The 27839-nt window shown below is 32.3% G+C and overlaps 1 protein-coding gene across 1 annotated transcript in view; it reads right to left on the bottom strand.

Moving 5' to 3' along the window:
- LOC118200801 (heat shock 70 kDa protein 4-like) overlaps nucleotides 1–27839 on the bottom strand; it is a 110873-nt gene that overhangs the window by 45443 nt on the left and 37591 nt on the right. Inside the window, exons 5-8 of the mRNA XM_035372762.2 lie at nucleotides 27179–27306; nucleotides 13547–13791; nucleotides 8574–8650; nucleotides 6139–6290 (exon numbers count right to left, since the gene is read on the bottom strand). Coding sequence (XP_035228653.1) covers nucleotides 6139–6290; nucleotides 8574–8650; nucleotides 13547–13791; nucleotides 27179–27306 — 602 coding nt within the window. The remainder of the gene's footprint in view (nucleotides 1–6138; nucleotides 6291–8573; nucleotides 8651–13546; nucleotides 13792–27178; nucleotides 27307–27839) is intronic.

Raw genomic sequence — 27839 nt, 5'->3', positions numbered from 1 at the left:
ACAAGAGGTTATAAGTAGTTTTGCATTATTTTAAGTCTTACTAAACGCAAAGAATAAGTTTTGCATTAATTTTACATTTTTGTGCTGTATCTTGTGACCGCAGGATTAATGAAAGGCAAAAATTCACTTTAGCATTACGATGTTTTCTGTATATCTATAACTACAATCAGTGGCCATTTTGACCACTTGTTTCGAATAGAGAAAAGGCTCGCATTTTGCTAATATTAAGCAAATTTAATGCTTATAACGATATTTGCGATATTTGCTTGTTTAATAAGTAAATAAAATAAACTGATTAAATACATGCAATCAAAAGATAATTTAATGTAACAAAAAGCAAAATATAGTAGAGTAAATGCATTAATCGATGGATAATTTAATATAATGAGCTAAAATAGAAGAAAAATCACTCTAGATATTTTTAAACTTCTTATCATTTAACAAATGTTTTTACAGTATTCACACGTATTTTCAAAGTTTTGTTGCCTCTGCATGCATTTATTTGGCACTGTTTATGCTTACAGGAAAGGTTGACGCAAGTGCCACTTTTCTTTTCATTACATACGGGAAGTTTATGAATTTCGGATGAAATGTATATCTTTCAAAGCTTCTCAGTCGTATTCAAAAGAAAATAACAAGGGCCAATATTCTAATCACGGCAAAATTAAGAATATTAAAAAAAAACTTTGAACTGACCAATGGCTGGATGAGGATTTCACTGAGTATTTTCTGGCCATTGGATCTAAAACATCAACTCCGTACTTGGTTGAATTGTTAAAACTCACAATTTCCTGTGTATTGTTTTTCATCAGATGCATTTTCCAATGTTGGGAGCATGGTACTCAGGAGCAGGATGTTCTTGTCCCCCCCCAAAAAAGACCTAAGCATTATATTGTCATGCTTAGCAATCTTACTAAAACTGAACTCATTCCTCATATTTTTAAAAGAGTAAGGTACTTCTCTTTTTGAACAATTTATTGTGCCAATGTAGCTTATCCCTGAATTCTTTATTTCTTTTACTAATATCAGCGGTTCCATCAAGTGAAAAGCTGCATGTTCACCTAATCTTTCTCCAGCTGGTCTTGTTTCTTCTTTTCCCAAATAGGGAAATTCGTTCAGTAAATATTTTGACTGCACATCAGTAGCAAGTTAAAATTTAATGCCGAATTCGTCAGGCTTTTTTGGCATATTCCGAATAAATCGGCATCGGTCTTCATGGGAAATAATTGTTCATTTACTGTTATAGTTTCACATGGTTTATAACATTTTAAGCAGTTTTCTATAAAAGCATTTCAGATATCCGAAACAAGGGCATATGGATCAGTGTGCAGTCTTTGAGAAAATTTTTACGTTCCTTTTCTGTTTCATGAACAGTTTCTCCATTAGACGAATCAGATTTACTTGTTTCAGCAGAAGCAATCCAGTCCTTGTTGGATAAACTGTATGCAGATTTGGTATGAAATTCTTGATCAGAGTTCAGTTTCTGAAGCAAAATTATCATCAAAAGACTTTCACAAAAAAATTCAACAACTTTCAACATCCCTTTCTTCGTTAGATATTTTCTACACGACATGATAAACATGATACATAAATACATGAAAAACATGAAACATGATATATATACACAACATAATAAACAGATCAGAACAACAAAACTATCCAAATGAAGTAAAGTACATTTGTGCCTACTGAAAAATAAACTTTGTAACATAAGCAAAATGCGCAGACACGTGGCATGCAAAAATTCTAAACAGCTGTTTTTATTCCCCCTCCTCTCCTCCCCACTCACTTCTGTGAACTGTGCAATCTTCCTTACAAAAATACACTTATTTATCTATCAGCCAACCGGAAATAGCTAAGAAAGTCATAAAAATATTGAGAAATCTATAATTTTCTGGATACAGTCAAAATGACCAACAGCTGTATTTCTAAGTATAAACAATAATACTGTCAAAAATAATTATTTAAAATGAACTAAAAAAATCATGTAATATTCATAAGTTTTTTTTTAAAAGTAAAAAAAAAAAAAAAAAAAAAATTCAAAGTTATAAAGGATTAAAAAAGTTATGTCCAATTAAAATGACCATGGTCAAGTTATGGTCAAAATGACTATTTCCGTAATTTTAGTGTTAATAAGCAGAGCTAACTTTTAACGGTGAGCAGTCAATTATAAATAATTAAATTTGGTCGTTAGATACCCTTAGTCATTTTAGATTAACATAGTCACTATAAAATTTTATTTATTTTTTAAAAATATTTGTTAAAAAAGCACTATTAAAATCATAACTTAATAACATTTCACAATGTAATTTATGACATTGATTCTTAAACTATATTAGGAAAATTACACATTAAAAGCTACAAAACATTTATATTTGGTAGCAACAACACACAACAAAATATAAGAAGATTTCCCAGACATTTTGGCTAATTTATATTAATTTCCTTCTCTTTAAGCACCTTTTCTAGCAATTAGAAATTTGTTTCAATTATGCAAACCAATTTTCCACTAATTTTTCCACTAGTTTCTGCCTGCTTTATCTCCTAACATGTCAATCTCTCGATAATGTATCTTTTATGAGGTTTTACTTGATCTGGTAAAAGTTAAATAGTCCAAAATATCGCTATGTCTGAAAGTAACTACAAAGTCAGATAAAAGGTTTAAATAAACCTCTTATTTAAAAAGAACTTAGAACTTGGTGTCGTATTCATCTACATGTTGTTGTGCAGGTCAAAACTTGCTCGGAAATACTCAAATGAGAATTTCTCTCCCTCCTCCCCACTGTGTTTCCCCAGACACTGCTCCTTCTTACATGTTTTTTTTTTTTTTTTTTGGATGATGCATGGTCTGTCTGAGCAGCACATCACATCATATGAAGATACCAAAAATTGAATTGATTTGTGAATAGCCCCGAAAGAAGAAAGGGTTATTCCAACACAGTATGTGTATGTTACCAGCAAGATGGGGAAAAGGAGTGGCTACCAATGGATAGCACTTTGAATAAAACACAACCTACCATTTTTCATAGTAAATGTATGCCCAATTTTTTATTTAAAAAAATAGCGAAGACTTATTTTTACTCCCTATATATATGTGTGTGTGGATGTTACAGATTTATGAACTTACTCTTCTTCTTTTTATCTCATTCCCCCCCTTTCCTTTTTTTTTTTTTTTTACATTTTTACATTTTTGTATTTTTATTTTAATTTATTTTAAGCCTGTTTACGTTTTTTTTGTAATTTCTTGCACTACTTACTCTGGCCTTATATGGTATCAAATTTTCTTGTTATCCCCCCCCCCATGTGTTGGACAGATTGTGTTTACATGGTTTGTTTTTTGGATTCTGTCAGTGCAAAAAGAAAAATATTTTAAGTTTTCAAGCCTGTTTCCAGTTTTGAAGCTATAATTTTTCAATTATTTTGCATTAATTACTTTGTACAGGGTGAACGTTTAAAAACACGATTTACTTTGATTAAATTTTTAAGATTAAGAATTAAACTCTAATTATTTATTTTTGTTAGTTCAGAAACAGGCTTATTTTTTTTACTTCTTTTGTTACACCAACTCCGGATGATGATGTAGTGAAAGATGTAAATTACATTATTCCTTCTTCATTTTTGATTTTACACTAATGTACCACTATGCTCCGCCTATTTTTGTGTATATGGTGTAATGGTTTCATTTCATATGGTTTGCTCTGAATTAAATATGGAATAGATTTTTAACAAATTAATATAATTTATCTTTATTAGCTAAAAAGGACTATTAGCCTTGAAACAGCATTTTGCCTTCACTTTTCACATTATTGCCACCAAATATTATCACCTTGTATTATATTTAAAGAAATTAAATAATGAAAAATCTGCATGAATGTTAGTGTTTCTTGCACTGTTAATAAACAATGGGACTAGAACCATCAAATTTTAAATAATGTAGTTCTCCATCCAAGTATGGGCACCCGGAAGACTGAATTTGGAATTTTTTTATTGCCAATTTCATATTTTGTAAAACTTTAATGAAATTTTGATTAACAAATTCAATGATTTCAAAGTGAACAATGGCAACACTGTATTTAAAAAACACTTATCTTCAGGCATGAAACTATCCATTGGAAATTCTAACAATATGCTGTTTTTAAATATTTTTTGCCCAAATGCTCTCGAAACATGTATGTGTGTGTAAATGGGGGGGGGGGACCCTACATGTGAGATTGATATTGTTATTGAGAAAAAGTGAGACTGTATATGCAATATGGCTATAAGAATACATCAAGATCCCTTTACACATAGAAAATGATTTGCAAGTTTGATGAGAAGCACAGTTTGATGTCTGTCCTCCAAGAGCTTGGAATTGATGAAAGTATTGCTTCAGGAACTTAAGAAGCCTTCTGAAAAGACAGTTATAAGAAAGGTTGGTGGTGGTTGGCCAAGGAAAACGAAGGTGACTGATGATCAATATATTGCCCAGCTGGTGAAAAAATACAGAAACCAGACAGCGGGCAACAATGCTCAGCAGTTGCATATGACAACCAGACAACAGTTGCTTCTAGGTTTACCATGGGCATTAAGGTGGCATATTTGCCCACTATTTTGAATAATGTGTACTACTGACAGCAGCATATCACACACAGTGTACAATGGTATAGAGAACCCAAAGACTGGACACTTCTTCAATGCAATCACATCTTTTTTACAGATAAGAAAATTGTTTTGGCCTGAAAAACTATTCTTGGCACCAGTTGATATGGCCATGCTTTCATTGCACTAACATCAGAGAAACAGACTGTTGGGGTGGTCCAAGTGTGCTTGCCTGGGGAGGCATTAACGATGAATGGATGGATGGTGCTCTACATTTTCGAGAGATTCATTTACTGCAAATCATTACTGTGATGAAGTTATCCTCCCCCATGTGCATCTCTTCCAGGGTATCAGTAGTCCTAACTGTTTTTATGAATGACAACGCATATCCACACAGGACACAAGCTGTTGAGGAGCTCCTGGACAGCGAAGATATCCACAGAATGGACCATCCAGCATGCTCCCCTAATTTAAATTCTATTAAACATGTGTGGGCTCGGCTGATATAAATTCTATTGAACATGTATGGCATAATTTAGGGAGACACCTGATTGCACGTTCTTATCCTACACACAGAAAATCAGGCAAAGTGAAATAGATGCTCTTTGAAGAATGGGAAGTCTTACCCCAAGAATTGCTTTGGTGTTGATTATTGACAAATTGTGCAACACAATCACTGCAGTTAGGAGAGGTCATATATTCCTTACTATAATTCCACTTTGGTTTATTATTCTCCTTCTCGGCTGGTCAGTTATTTGTAGCAATGGCATTCTGTAAATAAAGTCTGTTTCTGTTTATGCTGTGTTGTATGCATCCTGTTCATTTTTTTGCTAATATATTATTTTGCTAACCTTTAACTACTATATCGTGCTTCTGTCTGTAGTATGAATTTCATGTCTCTGAGTTATTTTTTGCAAAATTACAACCAAAATCAGAAAATTTGCTAAAGTTTCACGCACTTCTGTATATATATATATAATTACAAAACAATTCTTTTGAAAACAAAACACAAACACGCCAAGTTATTTTCATGCATTAAGTTGCAGAAAAATTATCATTAAAGACATAAAGTAAGAAATTTAGAACTAACATTTCACAAAGATCAGAAATTGAAATTCATAATTAATAAATTTCATATAAACATATAAATGCAACAATGAATTTGAAAACGTTAAAACCAAAACATTTCAAACAAGCCAAGCACTTTTCAAAAACCATGAAATTTAAAGAAAAATGAACAAAAAATGGAAGAGGAATTCAATTAATCTCAATGTCACCTCATCAGGGGGGAGGAACTTTGAAACTAATTGAAATCTCTCTTCTACAAAAATCCTTGCTGTATCCAGAATTAGCCGATGAACCATTTCAATGTATTTCAATTATAATATAAATATATATTGCTAATATATTTATATATATAAATGCTTATCTAAAATTCTTTCATGTATGGCCATAAAACTCTGACGGACATCAATAGCTTATAAAATATTTAACAATTTTAAAGTCAGCACATAAACCAGTATTTATATGTAAGATAATGTGTACAGTATAATCATTTACTTGAAGAGCACACCCTCGAGCAACTGCTTCATCCAAATTTAATGTTGTACTTGGTTCTTTTCCAAAAACCCTTTTAATAATACTTTTCACAGCTGGCATTCTGGTAGTGCCACCAACAAGTTCAATAGAAAAGATTTCATTTAGATGAACACCTACAAACAATAAAAGCAATAAAAAACATATAATGCAAAGAAAATGTTCATTACATAAATTAAAATGCCTTAAAGAATTAATAAATAAGATGAAATTTTCAAAACTGCTCATTCTTTAAAAAAAATATGCATTTTTAAACACATATAAAATCGAACAAAAAAAAATATGATAGCAAGAAAAGGGGGTAAATCATTAGATAGATTTAAATCATGCATAAAAAACTGCAAATGTAGCATATATGCATAACGATGTTTACATAACAGTTTCTTCTTAATGACAGGTCAACAAATGACCAAGAGATTAAAATCATTAAACACTGTTGTTCGACCCAAATTTAAATCTCAGTGCCCAAACAAATCGCCCTGGTATTTGTGGTTTTCCAAATATGTAAATTCACTATAAACCAATTTTTCTCAGAAAATCCTCCACAAAGGCATACTTCCTCTCAGGCAGATCACTCATGTTTCGATATGCTTTGATATAGTCAAATAAACAAATTTTCTACAGATAAAGCTGGAAGTATGTCAAGGGTGCTGTTCTCAATTACTATCTGAGTTTGGAGCTACCAGAGCAATGGACAATCTGCAACTACTCTATTTTGCAATTTCCAAATTTTAAACCATTATTTTAAAGCTAGTAAGCTGAAACAAAGAAATTATGAAATTAAAAACATGAAATGGTCATTTGTGAAATAATGAAACACTTATGAGAATTTTTCAACAAATGTTGTTTAAAAATTTCGTCTTTTCTGTTTATTTTCCCTGTTTAATTTTATATGCAGATCTAACTTCCTTTATAATAATGAAGTTCTACTTTTCCAAGTCCTGTATTTACTGTGTCAAGAATCTCCAGTAAACAGCAAATTTATAGCATTTCATTTGCAGCTCCTCTATATCTCTTTTTTCACTATCGCTGCTTGATGGCAATATTTTTTGGGTTTAAAATCTTTACATTAATTTTCCCATTTACTGATTGGGGCATTGCCATCGTAATTAAGACTTCAATCACATAATTTTCATTTAACATTTCTTTGAATTTCATCACATATATCATGAACTAGAAAAGTTCATTTTCTTTTCTGTCAAAGGCCATTTGGTACTTTTTTTAATCTTTAAAATTTTAGTTTTGACACGATTAATAGTAATAATAATAGGCAAAAGAAAATGCTACCCTAACCATTCAAACGTCACAAATGAAAAAGAGGTTAACTAGCTTGCAGGTGTTTTAAGGCAAAATAACATGTAGGATATTCAAACTAATGCAGCTTATTTTGTTTCTAGCCAAAAGAAATCACAGCTAATTACGACAAAATTAAATTTATGGAGTTTTATGAAATTTATTTTTCGATTGCAGCCACATATTATTCAGTTGCTCATCTTGCCCATTTTCCTCACTGACACATTATCATCAATAGTTGAATCTTAGTGATGAATTGCTTTATTGAGGCAACTGTGAACAGTATTTCAGGACATAATTTTTGCAAGTTCAGATACACAGTGAAGTAAACCTATTATACATAAAGGTTGATTGCTTTCAAATCCCATTAGGACCTTTTGTAAAATATTTTTGCAATAATGCAGCTGAACATTTTTTGCCACCCCTTGATACAGAGGCTACAGTTTCACATTGTCAGCATTGAAGATATATTAGGCTTATATATTTCCATGATTTCTTTAAATTTTTATCTTGTTACATGACAATATATATTATATATATATAAATTTTGTAAAACAACAAATTTTATGGCAATGTCTTTCTTCTTTACACCTTTATTAATGTTGAGAATCAGTATTAATATAAAACTATGAAAGGTAAAAATAACATCCAGCTTTGCTTACCCTTAAGATTTGACTGCAGCTATAAATTGTTGGAACACTTCATAAGTTTTGTAAAAAATCAGAACACAAATTTAGTTTTTCTGAATTCTGTAAAAAGTTTTATCAGTGATACTCATATCACCTCTATGAAAATTAACCTGAGTCAAAAGTTACAACAAATTTATTTTTAGAAGCTTAAATCTTATGAAAGAAAACTTATAATAATTTTCAATTTAATTTATAACAATATTTTATTATTTTTGCATTACTCATTTCTTAAACTTCAAATTTTGAATTTTAACTAAAAAAATCATCATAATTGCTGAACAAAGATCGGCTATCAATTGAAACAAAATAAGCCTCTCAATAAATAATAGCTTCAAACTACCATCTTAACATATACTTAAGTGCATTCAAATATTTTAATTTATAATATTACAAAATATATAAAACTAAAATACAAACTTGATTCATTTAACAGCTTCCTAAAGACTGTTTCTATTCTGACCAGAATGCTAGTACAAAGCTCTTCCAATTTCTCCCTAGTTAAAGAGAATCACTCATTTTGAATGCAATATATAAATCTGTATGCCATGTACACTATATCTAAAAATCAATTCAAAATTTTCAAAAGTTAGTCACTAAATAACACTGAAAAGTTGTTAGTCACCAAATAACCTTGAAAAGTTAAGTACATAATGCCAGTTAGCAATTTCTGAAAGCGTAGTTGAATTTGAGCGGTTGAAATTCACTGTGGATACAGAGGGCAGTCTACAAATACTGTATGTTGCAGCCGATCACAAGTAACTGTCTAAACATCTCCTAGGACAGTCACTAGAGACATCAACATTCTGAAGGGTTTAAGGAGGATGATTTAAGTTCTGATACAAAGTATTTGTAACTCCTGCAGGTTAATTTTTGATTGTATTTGTATTTCTATGGCTTAAAGAACACAAATGGCAGATAGTGAGCACTCGCGTGTTGTCGAACGCACTAAAGGACAGTCATACAAAGATATCGCTTTTTTCTTTGGCATTGATTATATGGTAATTTCTGGAATGAGGAAACATGTCCGAATAATTGTCCGGAGACCAGTTTCAGTTAACCAAGGCTTTCCTAGACAAGTAGAATTGATGAATGACTTCGCTTATCAATTTCACTTGTTACATCCATGGCTGCAGCATCAGTTGGTAAGACAATATCTACCAATATTAGGTACCAACAACTTTAGATGAGGGGACTATACACTTGGCAATTAAGAGTCTGCGTTCAAATAACTGCCCAATTCAGAGGAGTGAGTATTAAAGTGTGTCATCATCATCTCAATTGGACTGTCTCTTATGGACAAATTCACATTTGGCCTGAAATCAGATGGTAAGCACATAAGGATCTGCAGACAACGAGGTACATGGAATTAAGCTTAGAATATCCTACATTCTGAGGTGGCAGTATCATGGTATGGTTTGGAATTTCAACTGGATATTGCAAACAATGGCACATCTTTAAAGATGGATCTGTGAAGGCTACGCCCATTATACTGTGTTGCAGCAGTTAGTCCAGATTTTCTCCTTTTGGACCATAATGCTCATCCTCATCAATCTAATCTTGTTAATGAGCTTCTGGAGAGAGGCAGTATATTTTGTATTAAGTGACTGCGTATTCCCTCAACCTTAATTGCATCAAAAGTGTTAGGGATTCCCTTGGACATTCTGTCTTTCCAACCAGAAACGGACAGTTGGAAACTGTTCTGGTGGAGAAATGGGTACTATTGCATCAAAGATAATGCATCACTTAACTGAAAGCATTGGCAATCATTGTGAAGTTTGTGTAAAGGTCCGAGGAGATAATACACCATATTAATGTAAGTTTTGTTTGTTTTTAGTTTTAAACATCAATTTCATACTGAAAGAAATGTAACATCATTATATAACTTACAAAAGTGAAGTACTATTTTGAATTTTGTACATAATGGTTGTTTTTTCTCAACATAAGATAAACATAAAACATATTTGCTACCATCATGGGCAGTTTGGCGCTAATTAAAGCTTTATTTTTTTTTTTTTAACTGTTGCAAGATTAACCTTTGGAAACTAGTGTACTTTTTATATTAATATATCAGGTACTCTGCTCAGCCTATGAAAGAATTAATTGGCATTATCTTTTTCTTCCTTTTTGATAAAAAATAGAAATACAAGTAAAATACAAGCATAAATTAATTTAACTGATTCTTTTTTGGCCATCAGAAGGTTTTTATGCTTTGATTCTCTGCATATTTACCATGTTTTGAAATAAATACTACACCAAACTGCAGAAGAGGCATAAAAATTTTGCAAACTTTATAAACACCAAGTTCTGCCATAAGTACCTGCTTTTTATGTAATTATTACTATATTTTCTCCCTTAATCTCATACTTTGCAGATATAGCAGTTTTACATTACCACCTGTCAGTTTTATTAAATGAACTGCATAAAAAGAAAATACTGTTAATAAAGTTTTAAGTGTTGACAATGAAAGAGAAATAATGATTCCCAAAATCTGAAGTAAGATTTTTGAAAATCAGTATAACTGAAGAAATTTTACTATTCTAAAGTAAGAAAATAAAAGCAGGATACTTCTGAAGGAAATCTTAGGTATCCTGATTATTTTTTAAAAAGTTCTATATCTAAATAAATTTTAGTAAAAGCCTCCTTCCCCATCAAGTGGAACGATGATTTTATTTAAAGCTGCTTATTTCTCTTAATGCCCATCTAAGTGGTCATAGGAAAATTCGAAATCCATTTAATAATATAAGTCATTAGTTTTATATAAATTTCTGGGAAATTTTTTCCCTATGCTTTTATCAGGTTTCTTGAAACATTAGTATTACAGAAAATATTTGAATCAAACATAAAAAAACACACATGAATCAAATATAACTTAAAAAAAAAAAAAAAAAAAAAAAAAAAAAAAATTAAGTAATGTTGTTATTCCATTATTTTGATTATACATACTTAAAGAGCTAGATTTTTTTATTAATTAATAAAAGTCTCACAGTGTCTTAAAAATCTGTGGTTTTCAGTAGAAATTTTAAAAAATACTGGATTTCAAAACATTTAGCAAGCTAAGATGTAATTTGTTTTGGGTAAAGGTACACAGAAGGAGAAAAAAATTATTAAATAGGAATAATAAATAAACACTGAGTAAAAATTCATTTAGTATTTGAAAATTGTTGACATTTTACAACCACAAAAATGTCTTCAAACCATCTTGAGAACAAATTTATTTCTGAAAACAAAATAACATTAAATTTAACTTTAAATATTAAGTTATTTTAAACATTAAATGAGTATGCTATTTATTATATACACTAAAAATATAAACAATATTAAAATAAACAACATTTTCTGTATTTTAAACCTCTTAAAAAATAACCATGTTTTTAAGAGCTAAATTTTGCAAAGTATACAAAAATATTCTGATACTTTACCTGGTTTAAAGAAACAGAACATGAAAAATAATTAACTTTCATTTGCACTACAAAATTTTATCGTGGAAGGATAAAATTTCTAAATCTGATGTACTGAAGCACATGAAAACGATGGGCAGATTTTGGGGTAAAAGCAGTCAGAGCTGGAGTCGCTAAAAACAGGTCGACCCCTACTCCAGTTTTTGTTGGACAGTTTGAATTTGAAATGAAATTAAAATGAATTGAAAAACAAATTAATGACAAGCTGAGTTATTGTTTTTATTCATGGACTATATACATTAATAGTTATTTTCTATTTTATTGACATATTAATAAATAAATACAGTCAAATGTCGTTAATCCGGACCTCAAAGCTACAAACTTTCTGCGCATGCGTTTTCATGCATGCGCGTAATACTTTTACGCATGCGTGTTTTATGTATAACGGACGGTATAAGCTAAGCTAAAATTATCTAATTATCTATTTCAGTTAGCCCACCAGCGGCCGAGCGGTAAAGTCGCTGAACACTGGTAGTTCGGTCCGAGGTTCGAATCCCACAACGGGTTGGCTGCATGGGCGTTTTCGTGGTTTTTCCCATGTGTAACGTGTATACGAGCCAGTTTCCCTTAGAAAGTCCTCCACGAAAGGCATCCCTCCCCTTAGGCAGATAGCCCTAGTGTGCTTTGCCATAATTAAATACACCACACCACCTATTTCAGTTAATGTTGCAGATTGCATTGTTCCTTAATCTTCGAATTGGATCCGGCTTATTATTTTTAACGACTTTTGACTGTATAAGGGAGGAGGATGGATGGAAGTGATATTTGCCATTAGTGATTAAACTGATTCATTTAGGTACAAATTTCACTAGTAAATTTAAGTAAGCAGTAAGAACTCCCAAAACTGATGCCATTCTTAGGATGCGAGCACGAGAAGGAGCAACCATTGATGAAGCAACGCGATAAAGAAGTACATATTTGATGATAAAGAGGTTTTTAGAATTAAGAACTTCTTAGGAGATGTAGATAACCCTAATATTTCACTAACAGAAAGACTGTGGAATGATCTTGCAGAATTGGGAACTCTTCTTTCTACACCGTTAATAACCACAAAAAAGCTGCAATCTGAAGAATTGGCAGGAGGTGAGAATGGAAGAATGGGATGTTTGTTCTTTCTGAAATGGAGGGTTTGTTGCAGAAGGAATCATTTCTTCTATGAAGAAAAGAGAAACTAGTTTGCTATTCAATGAGACCTTGCTGGGTTCAATATATGTAGATCCGAAATACTTAATTTTCTTGGATGACGAACAAATTAAAAAGGCAAAGAAAGCCATCTATGAACTTTCATTAAGAATGAAATTATTCTCAGAACAATTAGAGAATTCGAATCAGGAACAGTCAGACTGCAGACATTGCATTTGAGTCTCTATCATCCTCTTCCAGTGATGAATTAGATTTTGAGAAATATTTTGGGATAATATTGAAAAGGCTAAAACAAAACGAATGAATATAAAGAACCAAGAGTCTTTAGATATAAAAATGAAAAAATAAAAACAGGATTTCTACACGGCTGGCTTTTGAAGAAATAGAAAAATATGATTGCACTTTCAAGACATCTCTTTTAGAACTTATATAACTTTTAGAACAAATTGGATCTGTGGTCCTCCAACAAAGAAGATCCTGTCGAAGCTATACTATTTCTTAGAAATAACTAATGCCAGCTTTTCCACTTCATAATAAAAGCTAATTAATATAAATAATTTGCTAAGCCATCAATTTTTTTTCTGTAGCATCTATTACTTCTTTTATATTAAAAAAAAATAAGCTGTAACCCGTGTGTATATGTTTACATATATGTATATGAGGGAGTCGAAGTCTAAAATTCCAGGAATCGGTCATTTTCCCTACTGACTCCACAGCCCTGTTTGTTAAAAAGCAAATATAGTAAGAAAATGAAACATAGAAACTTAAAAGAGGACAATAACAGCATACCTGCCTAAAGAACTACAGACATCTTTATCTTCCATGAAACATTCAATACTTAATGGAAGTACCTGTGGATTAGCACTTAGCTGCTTTTTTAACTTCTCACATTCTTGTAATAAACGAACTATAGCACGATTATTTGATAAGACATCCAAATTATACTTAGTTTTGAATTCTTGGCTGAAGTAACGAACCATACAGTTATCTATGTCTCTGCCACCTAGGCAATAATCCCAAGTACTATGTAACACCTAATAAGTAAACAAATAAACAATTAACTTCTGAAAAATAACAAAGCTCATATATTTATTAACATTTATAGTTAATACAGTTGTAATAATTTTTTATTTGGTATTACAATCGACTCAAATCCTCAGAATACATATGAACTTGCGTTGTAAAATTAATTATAATAAATGTATAGTAACTGTAAAATAAATTATGAAAAAGTGCACATATAGTCAGTTAAAGTTAAATGGACGTAATGCTTTTTAGATTTATTGAGCAGACTGAAAAAAAAATTATGCATAAAAAATATTTATACATTTAATTCACATAAGTTATATGCAAAACCAAATAACTAAATACCTGCCAACATTTTACAGAATTAATGAAGAAAGTGTCCACCATCCATACACTTTATGTATATATGAATATAAATAGAGTAGGAATAATAGTAGAAATAAATATAAATAGAATAGGAGAAGAGCTACATCCTGACTGCATTCAAGCAACTGTGAAGAACCTAGTTAGTGTTATGATTTGGTCATGCATGTCAGCAGATGGTATTGGTTGCCTTCATGTCATCGATGGGACACTGAATGCCAGAAAATACATTGACACTATTCTAGAACCAAAACTTCTACCTTCCATCAGAGATCTCTTTCCCAACAATGCTTCGTTACAAAGAGCATTAAATTGTTGTCATGGCCAGGAAACAGTCCTGACCTCAATCCTATCGAAATTTTGTGGCACCGTTTGAAAACTCTTGTCCGAATGAGGAGCCCATCAAATAAAAGGGAACTAATTGAGGCTATAATTGTTTCCTGGCATCATGTAATAACAAAAGAAGAGCTTAAAACTCTTGTCAGCTCAATGAAACGTCGATGTGAAGCTGTAATAAAAAATAAAGGGTACCCTATTAAGTACTGATAACTCACTGCAATCATCACTATCTAATGTATATCGATAACTATTATCGTTTAACTTTTTTTTTTTTGTATCGCAAATAATTGAATTTTGTGTTTTGTAATGAATTCAGTAATAAATTCTCTTTAAAATGATATATACAAGTTTGCATTTTGTGAAACGTAACATTTTCTATAAGCATACAAAGTTCAAAAACATAAAAATTTCCAAAAGTGTCCACAATTTTGGCCATAACTGTATAATGGGTTTAATCCTAATATACGGTACACATGGAAACTGGCGAAATTCGATTTTTAAGACATTTATAAGCGTGCCAATTGTGGTATCCAAGCCGATTTCGGTACCGAAGACATTCTGTATTTGAATTAACTTTAAATGATGATGAGGAACTAATTTCGCTGTCTGATAATCGAGATTTAATTTTAAAATATTCGGAAGAATCAATTAATTTATTTTGGATTAACATTAAATGCGATTATCCCATGATAGCCAAAAATGCTTTAAAAATATTATTACAGTTTTCTACATTTTGTTTGAATTCGGATTTTCAGTATTAATCAACATAAAAGCGAAAAATATCAAGACTGTTAAATGTAGAAAACGATATGAGAGTAGCATTGTCATTTTCACAAACAAATATAAATGAAATTATCAAAAATATCAAGCTCAAATTTCACATTAAAAGTATTCTTATTATTAAATTGTAATTAATTAATCCCTTAATAAAAGTACTGCTGTTTTTGGTAGTACATATTATTTTATTTTACATTCAAAATTAGTATTATAAAAATGTTTTACACAGTGTATTATAGGTAAGTAAACAACTTATCTTTTCCTTTGTGTGCCGCCAAATTTTGAAATTGCTAAAAGTGTGCCCCAACAAAAAAAGGTTGAGAATCATTGTCCTAAATTAAGGAGGGGGGACATTTAAAAATGTATTATTTAGAAGAACTATCAAATTAAGGACATTTTCTTCACCTCAAAATGCATTGTTCTCCCCGTACGAATTTCATATTCTGACAACACAGAAATAGTGGCCACATAACTTGTAGGAGGTATTTCTTTTAAACCCTGTGTGTTGGCGATCAAGTAGAAAAAATGCATAATTATAATGAATAATTCTTTCCCTTATTGAATGAGTTCAAAAGTTTCTAACATCTTGCTTTCTAGCATGAAATGTTTCACCAGTTTTTCTAAGAATAATTCATTAAGCAGAAGTTAGTAAGAACAAGTAAGGTACACTTCCAATTTGATCTCTTAGGTTTATTAGGTCTGGCTACCAAATAAACGTTTTAGAATTCAGCATCAAATTTTAAACATAATTTTTTTAAAATTTGTGTGTTAACTTTTATTTTCAAAAAACTTGCACATAATCCAAAGTTTTATATAACAAAAATTAGTATAGAGAAGTGTGACAAATTAAATTATCTGTACATTCAGTCTATTAAAAACTAATTCAGAGTTTGTACACATTTCTGCACATGAAAATTAAATGCTTTTAAGGACAATTAATTAAAAAAATTAAGGACCTATGAGCAAATAGCAAATTAATAAATTCAATTAAAAATATTATCTCTGCCTGAACTTCACTTTCATAATACCATCCAAAAAAATAAAATATATCCGTAATTAGGATGCATTATTATTAAATATCACTTAATCAATATAATTATTAATAAGTTTGAGAGTAAAATATACTTCATGCAATTTATCAAATAGCATTAAATATTATACACTTATAATAAATAGTTCGGCATATTTGAGAGAAGATAAGTGACACTTTATTTACGTTTTACTAGTAGTTAGTTTCATGTTGATATTGTTTTATGTCTCATCTTGTCACATACTTGCTCAATCTAAAGGTTTAGTAAATAGCAGGTAGATTTTTATGTCAAGCGGCATAGGTTAAAATGAGATGTAAAATCATAATCAGAATGATTTATAACAAAAGACTGGCTGTTGTTACTGCTGCTCCTTGCCTAGAGAGAGAGACCTGATGATCAGAACAAAACTGAAAGGCCTGATGTGGGCACGGTTGGGAAATTTTGGAAGTTAGTTGGGCTCTGCCTGATACAGTTAGTGTCGTAGCTTCATGTAGAGTTTCAAGGGTTGTAAATAGTGTTGCCACCTCTTGACTGTCAAAATCAGGGAGAGAAAAAAAGTTTCTGGGAGAAGAAAATAGGTTTCTTTGCAGTCGCAACTTAAAAAAACTACGCCTCCTGAATCTCATTTAAAAGTATTTCTTGAGCTGCAGGAGCACGCACACTCTCGCAAATACTTGTACATTTCGTTCTACCACAAGAAATCATTTTGCCAAAGAAGAATCTAGAAATAGAGTGCTATATAATTTGTTTGTGCAATCCTGGCTATTAAAAGTGTGATGGTGCTTAATGCTATGATAGACTGAAGTAATTTCAGTTGTTGATATATTGTCCTTTTCTTTTGAGGATTTCTTTACGAAAAAGTTCGAAACCAATTGCAAAGAATCCCTATTCAATGTTAAGGATTGAAGTTTCTTGCTTTGGTAATGTACAGTTATAAATCTAACACCCTCGTACTTAATATTAACCATTTTCTAACATAATTCACATTCTCCCTTAAAGTTGTCTCTCTTCATAAGCCAATCAAATTAAGTTAACCACTTGTCTTGACACGATGTCGAATATTTTGTATCAGCACATTTATACAACAATATTTAAACGAAAGCTGTAAGTATAAAAATATGCAGAATGATGCTTTGTAAACAATTTTATAGTGATAAATTAATTTTGATAGTAAACACTGATGTAAACAGATCATGTTTGCAAACACGCCCTAAAAGAACATCATCTACATCAGTGTTTCTCAGTTGGATTAACTCCATGGACCGATAAAATATTTCGGTATGTTCTCACGGACCGGTAAGTTTAATAATTCAACCCATTAGCACAATTTTTGGACAGATAGCTGGATATTTTGCGGACTGGCAAATATATCTTGCGGACCATCGATTGTGAAACACTGATCTACATCCTGCATTTATCATCTTTATCACGCCTTTATCTACTGGAGTACTGAAACATGATGCCTGTACCCATTACAAAAAATAACACCATAAAACATGCACCTGTACAACTAGGTATACCATCTAATATAATGCATTTTACTTGATTTATTTTAATGCCCGGTGGTGGCAGAGCTTGCAATGTTGGCTGGAGTCCCAATTTCATAATGACTCGAGGATGCCGGAGGGTTGTTGGTTTTCTAGTCAGTGTGTAGAGCTAATGTCTACGTTGACTTCTAAGAGTTGTATTAGGTGGTCCCTTCATTTCTATGTAACATAACACCACAAGCAGTGATAAGAGTTAGTATATTAGGTGGTCCCTTCATTTCTACGTAACATAACACCACAAGCAGTGATCTATATTTTAAGCACGAGGTGTACTCTTGTAAACAGTTCTTTTGAATAAAAGGTTTCAACCTTTATCCTTATTCTTATTGTTACTGAACATCATGCTGATTAGTGAGTTTGGTTTGGTTGGTGCATGTGAGTACGGCAAAGCCTTGAGGGCTATCTGCCTGAGGGGAGGGATGCCTTCGCGGAAGATTTTCTAAGAGAACTGGCTCATATACAACTTACACATGGGAAAAACCACAAAAACGTCCATTCAGCCAGCCTGTCCGCAAGGTTCAAAACTCGGACTGAACTACCAGTGTTCCGCAACTTTACCCCTCGGTGGACTCTGTTGACTAGTGAGAAGTCACCAGCAATCTTACAGAAGGTCATTGACTATTTGTAATTGCTCCCATGAACGATTACACCTGATAACTTGTATGTTAACTCTTCTTGAAGCTAACATTCAAACATAAAAATTAAATAAAATTCTATGTTTTATTGTGATTAGTTTCATAAAAAAATTTCTATTGATTTCAACAAAGAAAAAAAATCTGAGCATTTGTTGAGATAAGCAGTATGCATAACAACTTACATATATTACATTCTAAACGTGAAAATTTTTTTTTGATAGGTAGAACGTATCTCATCTAAGACTTAATCATTTGTTTTCGATTCACAAAACTTTCAAGACATTGTTCCTTTGAATAAATCTGAGAAAAAGTTCAAATATCGGAAAAAATAAATAGTTAGTTAGATGAATAAAAATTAATAAAAAATGAAATAAAAACTGTACATTAAGAAAGCATCATTCATCGAATTCTTAAGCATTTTATGTAGGCACAAGGCTCATCAGCGACCAAGCAGTAAAAACGCTGAACACTGGTAGTTCGGTCGAGGGTTCAAATTTTGGTTGAGAGGCTGACTGCATTGGTGCTTTCGTGGTTTTCTCCTTTTTGTAACATGTTTACGAGCAAGCTTCCTTTAAAACATCCTCCACGAAGGCATGCCTTCCCTTGGCTTAGTGTCATTTCGTCCTTTCTCTTTTCATGCCAAATTTGAAATAGTGTCGTTTCGCCGGCTGCCGTCCTCACTTATTCTGTCTTTCCCGTTTCATTCGCTTCGAAAAGTCACTTTATGATTAAGAAAAGATATATTCAGACAAAATGACCCTTACTACATTGACCTGACTTAGCCTTTGAGTTCTAATACTTATTAAACACTTCCTTTAGATAAATTTATTCCGAGCAGAATAATGAATTTCAGGCATGTTCAAGAGGTGTGTTTTTGAATCTAATTCCATTTTTTTAATTTCATATACTTCTAAAGAAATAGAACCACTGTTCCTCTGCATTGACAGAAAATCAAAATGCAGCAAGTGTATAACTAAGATGTACATGTTTTATTAAAAATATAGTGAGTCCTCTTTAAACGCAACCAGTTTTTAAGGATTTTGGTTGTAGATATGACAGTTTTAGAAATGTGATACTCACTGCAATGTTTGTTAATGTTCACAAAAAATACAGGTCTCTTTCAAAAGACGACCTCTTAGAAATGTCGTCAATAGATATAATTCACTATAATTATTTTCTAATGGATAATGGAATTAATTTAATCTAATGTCAATTAGAAAGCGACTATTTACAATAGGAAGATTTAAAAGCACTATAACTGTAATTTTTCTTTTACAATCAGCTCTTATATACAGTAAATGCAAGACAAATTATTAAAAAAAAATTGCAATTTGAAACATTAATACTAATTTTCTATTACTATACATAATACTATCAATGAATGATGAATTTATATAACATGTACTTAGCATCTAAAAACAATGAACTTTGAATCTGATGATTGTATATATTCATGTAGTTACAAAATTTTATTAGATGTTATTATATGCATAGTTCTTTGTAATCTTCACAAACTCTAATAAAATGCTACATATTTATGATTGTACTACTTAAATTTGTAGATATGTTGACTTCTAAGAGTTGTTCCATCCCCCCAAAATAAATAAATAAATAAAATGAAAATTAAAAACACTATTCCAAATTGCTGTAGTTAAAAGATTAAGAGGTTACACTTGGAATTCCTTTTATGACAGGGTGTCAGCCGACAGTTTTAATTTATTCAGAAATCTGAAAGAAAATACGAGGGTTGGAACTTCAATAATGGCAACTATGGCAACTATTTATTTACAAGGAATACAAAAGTGATTCATGTCACCATGTTTCAGTCCTTCAATATAGTCGCCAGCATTGTGTACAACCCGTTTCCAACGATGCGGAAGTCGCAGAATACCTGTAGCAGTGCCTGTTTTGTTGATAGTTTGAATGGACCGGTCTACTGCTGCAAGAATCTCAGGAACAGTTTGGAAGCAAGTGCCACGAAGTGGTTCCTTCATCTAAGGAATTAAGTCATAGTCACAAAGGCTTAGATCTGGGGAGTATGGTGGATGGTAAAGCACTTCCCAGCCCCATCGCTTGAACAAATCAGTCACAGCTTGCGCTGCATACGGCCGAGCATTGTCATGCAAAATGAGAGAAGCGTTCTGCAGAAAGTGTCGCCATTTTTTTCTCAAAGCTGGTCGGAGATTGTGCTCCAAAAATGAGCAGTAATACTGCGCAGTGACGGTCTGCTGTGGGGGAACGGTATGCGTTAGGATGACACCATCACAGTCGTACACGAGAATCACCATAACTTTCACATTGCTGGGGTTCTGACGAAATTTCGAATGTTGTGGTGAACCCGTGATGACGCCATTCGTTTGATTGGCGTTTCAGTTCTGGCTGGTACGATCGGGCCCAAGTCTCACCCAGCATAATGATACGGCGTAAAAGAGCATCTCCTTCGCGCTCATAGCGTTCCATGTGGGTTCGGGCAGCATCGTATTGTAGCCATTTCTGCATTTCCGTCAATTGATGTGGAACCCATCGTGAAGCAATTTTTCTCATGGACAGGTGTTCCTTCAGAATGTGCAGCACAGTTGTATGCGATAATCCTATTTGTGAGGCCAGCTGACGAATCGTTTGGCGGCGATCACTGTCCATTAGTGCGGCAACAGCTTCCACGTCTGCATTGCTGATAATCGGACGACCTGACCGCAGCATGTCTGCCACGTTTTGGCGTCCTTCATTGAATGCTTTCACCCATCTTGCTACGGTTGTGTAAGGCAATGCAGATTTCCTGCAAGCCTCTTGAAGCCCTTGATGACACTGTCGTGCTGTACAACCTCTGGCACATTCAATTTTTATCCAACATCGTTGTTCTTGTTTTGAAAACATCCTGACAACACCTACTTTAGAGCGCGAGCTAATACAAGGATCCGTTCTTCGCGTCACTCTGCATGCGCGTGACGTAGGCAGGACGAGTCTTTTTGCTGAGAGGTAAGGTAGGTATGTAGTTCACGTGTGGTATACGCGATATTCTTTGGTTTTGTTGCGTAGCGTTTTTTTAAAGCTGTGTTGCCACTTATTAAAGTTCCAACACTCGTATTTCTAGAAAATCACTAAATTATAATCGTTACGTTCAAGAAAACTTTCAATGAGAAATATGTTTAAACTTTGATAATAAGCTCAGTCTAAAGTAAAGAATAAAATATCTCTTAGCGAAGTTTTCCTTGTGCTTAACTGTTTTAATATTACCAAACTAAAAAGGAACTAAATTAAAAACAAAAAGGAAGAAAATAAAATTCAAGTATTTTTTAATTAAAAAATGAATAGTTTTAATAATGAAACATAATTATATTTAATCTCAGCCATATTACCTTAAAAACAGCATGTGAGAAACTTCCCAATGATATTTTTCATTTTCATATACACATACCAAATTTAAATAAATAAATAATAAAATGCAATTTCAGATTTATCATCGAAATGTTATAGCTAATCAATCAGAGAGCAGAAAGTTTACTTTCAACCTAATAAATTTAACAAATAAAGTAGTGATAAAATATACAAACAGACATACATTTGAGACATTAAAATTCAGATCTGAATACTCCATTTATTATAATTAAAATTTTAAATACATTTTATAGGAATAAAAGCCATAATAAGTGCCTTTTGATTATGTGGGCATTTATCAGTGTGTGTTTTTATCAGCGTGGCGTTTTATCAATGTGCCCTTTCATCGCTGTGGGCATTCGTCGCGTGGGCAATTATCATAGTGGGCTTTTGTTGCGTGCGCTTTCGTCCAGTGGGCTTTTGTCTGGGAACCATATATATATATATATTTAAAAAAAACTTTTTAAAAAGTGGTGGAAATGACAGGCATATTTGACCCTTTTTTATTTGAATATATAAATTACATCCAAAATTGTAAAGATAAAAATACCCACCTGGCCCATAATTTAGGTCAACATTTTCAAAATGAAATTATTGCACTTTTAGCTCATTCTACCAGGAAACAAATTATGAAAATAATACAGAATTCCAAATATTTTTCTGTTACATTAGACTGCATATTGGACATTAGCCACACTGAACAAATTACCTTTATAATGTGATGCGTAAACATGTATTAAAATTAAGTCTTGTCTAATTAAATGATACTTCCAATCCAACAGTACGATAAAATGATACTAAAATATATTCTTATCAAATGCATTAAAATAAGGACACTACTAAAATGTGATGCACTTTTAAGAACAGAATCACACCTATACTAAACAAGCTTATTCTCTGCTTTCAAAAGGTAATTAAGTTAGCTTGAGAGTGGATAACTTTGAGGTGAATTAAAAGGTCTTCCTCTCCCTGGTTTCTATTAGTATTCCAATATACCACTCTAGGTTTAAAATTTCTCAGCTTATTATGAAGCTGAGCATCCCAAAGCCATTGTCACTAACTTACACTTGACCTTATACTTGATGATGATATTGATATCTCTGGAAGGAATATCCGAATGGAAGTTCAACAGCCGACTAGATGTAATGTTTGCCAGTTCATTACTTCTTGACCCTAATTGGCCGGGAACTCAGCCGTAAGGATCTCATAACTCCACAACTACAGGATTCTTGGGTGTCAGAAAATATTTTTAAAGCTTTCAATGCACTGAACAAGTCTGTATAAATTAAAATTTTCTCTGGGAAAAACTTAGATATAAAGGAATATGCACAGTATACAGTAGTTAATTCAGTGGTTGAAACTGTGCACACATCATGCTAACGGATGCCTTTCTTATGATAAAACATATGCTTGAAAGTGATTTACTTTTAAACCATCCGTATATACAGGAATATACCTGTTGTATTTTTTTCTGTGTTTAAAAAACAAAATGTCTATACACAATATTGCCAGTATTTCTCTTGTTCAGATCATAGAAAGCACCAAGAAATTGGATATTCGCAACCTGCCAGGGTGAAATTTCAAGATTTTAGTGTCTGGCCATTTACACTGGATATGCAATATTTTCCTATCAGTGACTCGACTCTTATATGAAATGCTGCAGAGGTCTTGTTGCAAATAGAAGACTGTAGCAGTTATGAAGCAAGAAGGGGGCATTAAGATGGTCATGTATTGATAAAATTTTGAAATAACAATTAAGAGACAACAACTCACATCTCAAATGAAGAGATGGTTTGAAGCAAGAGGCAAACAGACTATTTAGTGGAGATGTTTTGAAGACGTTAGAATTAATCCATAGAACACGATGATGAACAGGAACTAGCTTTAGTAAATACATAACCATGCTGATCAGTAAACTACTGAGCTATTATATTCCATTCTTGAGTGGACAAGCGATCAATAAACCCATAGCAGTGAGCAACCTTCCATCCCAGCACTTTTAATAAGTTCAGTGTTTTAAAACACTTCTTCATTTCCACCACTTTAAAAAAAGTTATTTTTTAATATATATATATATATATGGTTCCCAGACAAAAGCCCACTGGACGAAAGCGCACGCAACAAAAGCCCACTACGATAATTGCCCACGCGACAAATGCCCACAGCGATGAAAGCGCACATTGATAAAACGCCACTTCACTCAAGTATAGTATATGCAAAAGAACGGTACGCTTTTGGTTAGACCTCTCTCTACATCTCATTTCTCTACCTTGACAACTTATTTGGAGATCATCAACATATGGTGATCCCAAAACAGTAGAAGAAAGCTCATTTAAGATAGTTTATTCTTAAAATAAAAAGAGCAACACACTATGAACACTGTCTTGAGGCACACCCTCTTCTTGAAGGAAATAAATATAAAAACAAAGAGGCAATTCTTACTTGAAATACCCTAGCCTTAAAAAAACACTCTGTGTGAAAATGAGCAGGCTTTCGCACAAGCCACTCGAGCAAGGTCACAGAAAATGCCATATTCCTATACTTTTAACCTTTCGAACATAAAAAAATACTGAAACTAAATGATTCTCTTTGGCAAAGGTTTTACAGATGAAGGTTTCCAATAAAGAAGCAAATCACCATTGCTCTATCTTTATGGAAATGACTCTGATAAGATTACATTGTTCTTTTTTTGCAGGTAACAGACTAAATGGAGATTTATCATTTTTTACTGAGAGTTCGCAAATACAGCTTAGTGTGATAGTCCAATAGTTAGGAATAATGCAAGTCTTTTCCTGGCTTAGATACAGGAATGACAGCAGCTTTTTTCAATGCATCTGGGAACATATACTCTTTCAAAACCGTATACTTGATGTACAGAGCAAGAAGTGAAGCCAACGAGTCACGAAGAAATGCTTTAGTATTTCATAATTGACACTATGTGGTCTAAGGCTGGATCTATATGTATCCAACTGGGTTATCTTTAGCTCAAGTATAGCAAAATCTACATTATATGGTGTTCTACTGGAACAGCTGAATGAAGCAGACGTTTTCTCTGAGCGACGCTTGATAGAGAGAAATGCTGCCATTTCTAGAGGTAAAAATAATTTGTAACCACTGTTAACAGCACAGGCTAGAAAGTCTCAGCAAATGTATTTGGAATATTTACTGTGCTGCTAATTGCCATCATTTTCCAGAATGCAAAGTGAGTGGTTTTTTATGTAATCCATATGCTTTACTAACTCATTCCCATACTAGTTTACTTTGCACAGAGGGTGTTATTTGTAGGTTACCCACGAATTCCTCCCCTACTTTTTTTCCATTTGCTTTGGCCTTTTTTAATAGCTTTTAGGTTTGACAAAGTGGTATATCTATAAAAAATGCCCAAAGTTTTTCTTTGTTGCTTGAGAGTGTTTCAGCATTCAAAAGTTCTGTTAGAAACAGCCTGCACTGCTTCATCTACCTGCTGAATATCTGCTAATATTTTCTGTTATTGTAGCATTAGCAGTCAAGAAATCCTGGTGGCACAATCAAATAAAAAAAATTTCTCATTTTGCAATGGGATAGATAGTCTCTAATGAAAAAGACAGAAAGCAGGGGATATGTTCACTGTTCAATGGATCATTTCTGACATTAAACGTAAAAGCTGGTGGAAGTATGTTTTCTCATCTTAGTAAGGAGAAAGAGAGAATGACCATCCATTAAAATCTCCCAAAAGTAGAAAAGGAGCATACAGCTGCTCTATAAGGTCATCTAACTGTAGCTGATCTATGTGTTCATTAGGTGGTCCGTAAAGAGAACATAAAATTATTAATATTTTTATATTTATTTGCATTGTGGTAGATTGCAGTAGCATTGTCAATGGGATTATATTACATGGGTAATTATTAAACAGAGATAACATAGCTACAACTCCCAGAAGCTCTTATCATTAATGACATGTTCCTTCCTACTACTAATCCTCGCAATTTTGGAGAATGTTCAGGTCTTTGGAGTGTTTCCAATACTTTCAAAAATGCTGAAGTAGCTCTTTAATGGATAATGATAATGAGTAGTACTGATACTGATGGATACTGATTAGCTAAATGTTCTCAAGATTATGGTCGAACCAATGACAATTTCAAGAAATGAGGATGGCCATCAGGAATATTTATTTTTTCAGTGCTCCTTCTTAGAGTTGTGGGAAAGTAAATAATTTGGAACGCTTAGTCTCTTTTTTTATTTCCATGTCATCAAAGACTTGTGACTTGAAGCACAAACTCTATAGAGAGCTATTGCTAGATTTTTACTGATTTTTTCTTTTGAGAATTAAAAAAAAATAATAGGTGGCCTCCCAAAATATTTTTGCACATTTTACAAATAATGATGACGAATTCCCACTTTATCTATAAAAAGTATTGCAATGGAAATGTGTCATTTTATGACGTTTGCTTATGAGTGTCTTAAAAAAGCCACTGAAACTTCATGCTTTTACATCACGTCGATCTGAAGTGGAATAAGTGCCCAAACCGTGAGAAGAAAAGAAAGGTGGGAAGGTACTACAAAAGTTGCTATTCCCAAGGAAAATGTAAAGATACCATTTTTATTTTATACCACACCAAATTTTGATGGATCTCTCAGCTATTGCTCAGACTGTGCAAAGATAATATACAAATAACATTCTGAAATATATAGTTTGTAATAATTTCATAGCAATTAATTTGAAAAAAAAATATTTAGAATATACATATTTGTTTTTAATAACTTTTCATACAAAACTAATGCATATTGCTATTTATTTTGATTCTTTTAAAATGCCACATGCCACAGCATAATGTGACATTGAGGAAACAATATCACCTCCAGTGCCAATCTTGTGCTGGCCAGCAGCCATAAAGTGCTATGATTAAAGGCTTAGCAATGTATGTGACACAGCCCACCAGCAGCCGAGCGATATAAACTGCTCCCGGGGTTCGAGTCCCGGCGAATGGGCTGGCTGCATGGGCGTTTCCGTGCTTTTCCCCAAGTAACAAAAAATCTCACAACCAAATAAAGCCGGACATGCCACTTAGAGGGTTAATTAGCTTCTATGTAACCTATGTTCCTAAATTAAAACATTAACAAATCAATAAAAAATAATACATGCTAAATTCAAAGTTGGAAGTTATTTCTACTAATTTTCTTTTTAGATATATTTTAAAATTTTAAATTTACATAAATAGACTCTAAAATACATAATAGATACAAGGAGACATGCATAATAGATAAATAATTTACATAAATAGATACAAGGGGGAATCCACACAGAAAAACTAACACACATTTTGCTTCAGAAAATGTATAAATATTTACTTCTAGCTTTGATCGATACATGTCACAAAGTGAAGCCTGTACAGATGAATGTCCAATGTCAATAAAAACAACTTTTTTGGGCTTGTCATCTAACAAATCTTGGCGGTAGAAACCATAAGCAAGAGCAACTAATAGAATAGAAAAATATATAAATATGATTTGTTAAAACTAAAAATAAACGACGATTCAAACTAAATTCTTTAAGAATAGAGGGAAAAAAATGAAAAAACCCTCGAATTTATTTTGAATTTTGAAATAAATGTTATAAATATGCTAATGTAAATATTGACAATTATTCACAAAAGTGTTATTCGTATGTGAATACTGAAAGATCTAGACAAAAAAAAAAAAAAAAAAAAAAAAAACTTTCATCTTGACACAAATAAAAAGTACATACAGCATACTTTGCCAACCTATGACACTCAAAAATCAGATTTTTTTTTAAGAAATCAGAAAAATTTTCTCAGTGACAAAAAGATTTTTTAAATGATAAAGAAAATATATTTTTAATAATGAATCAACTTCAAATAGTAACTCATTAATATTTGAAAGTTCAGTTATTAATTCTTAAATGGAAATAGTAAAAAAATACTTACAAAACACATTTTTATTAGCATCTCTTTTACTAGAAAAATAGCACTTTAATCAGATTTTGTATAAA

This window comes from Stegodyphus dumicola, chromosome 7, assembly GCF_044657685.1.
Source record: "Stegodyphus dumicola isolate Sdum_Otavi_A_Nest chromosome 7, ASM4465768v1".
Taxonomy (NCBI): domain Eukaryota; kingdom Metazoa; phylum Arthropoda; class Arachnida; order Araneae; family Eresidae; genus Stegodyphus; species Stegodyphus dumicola.
This window is presented reverse-complemented; position numbering and strand designations above follow the sequence as displayed.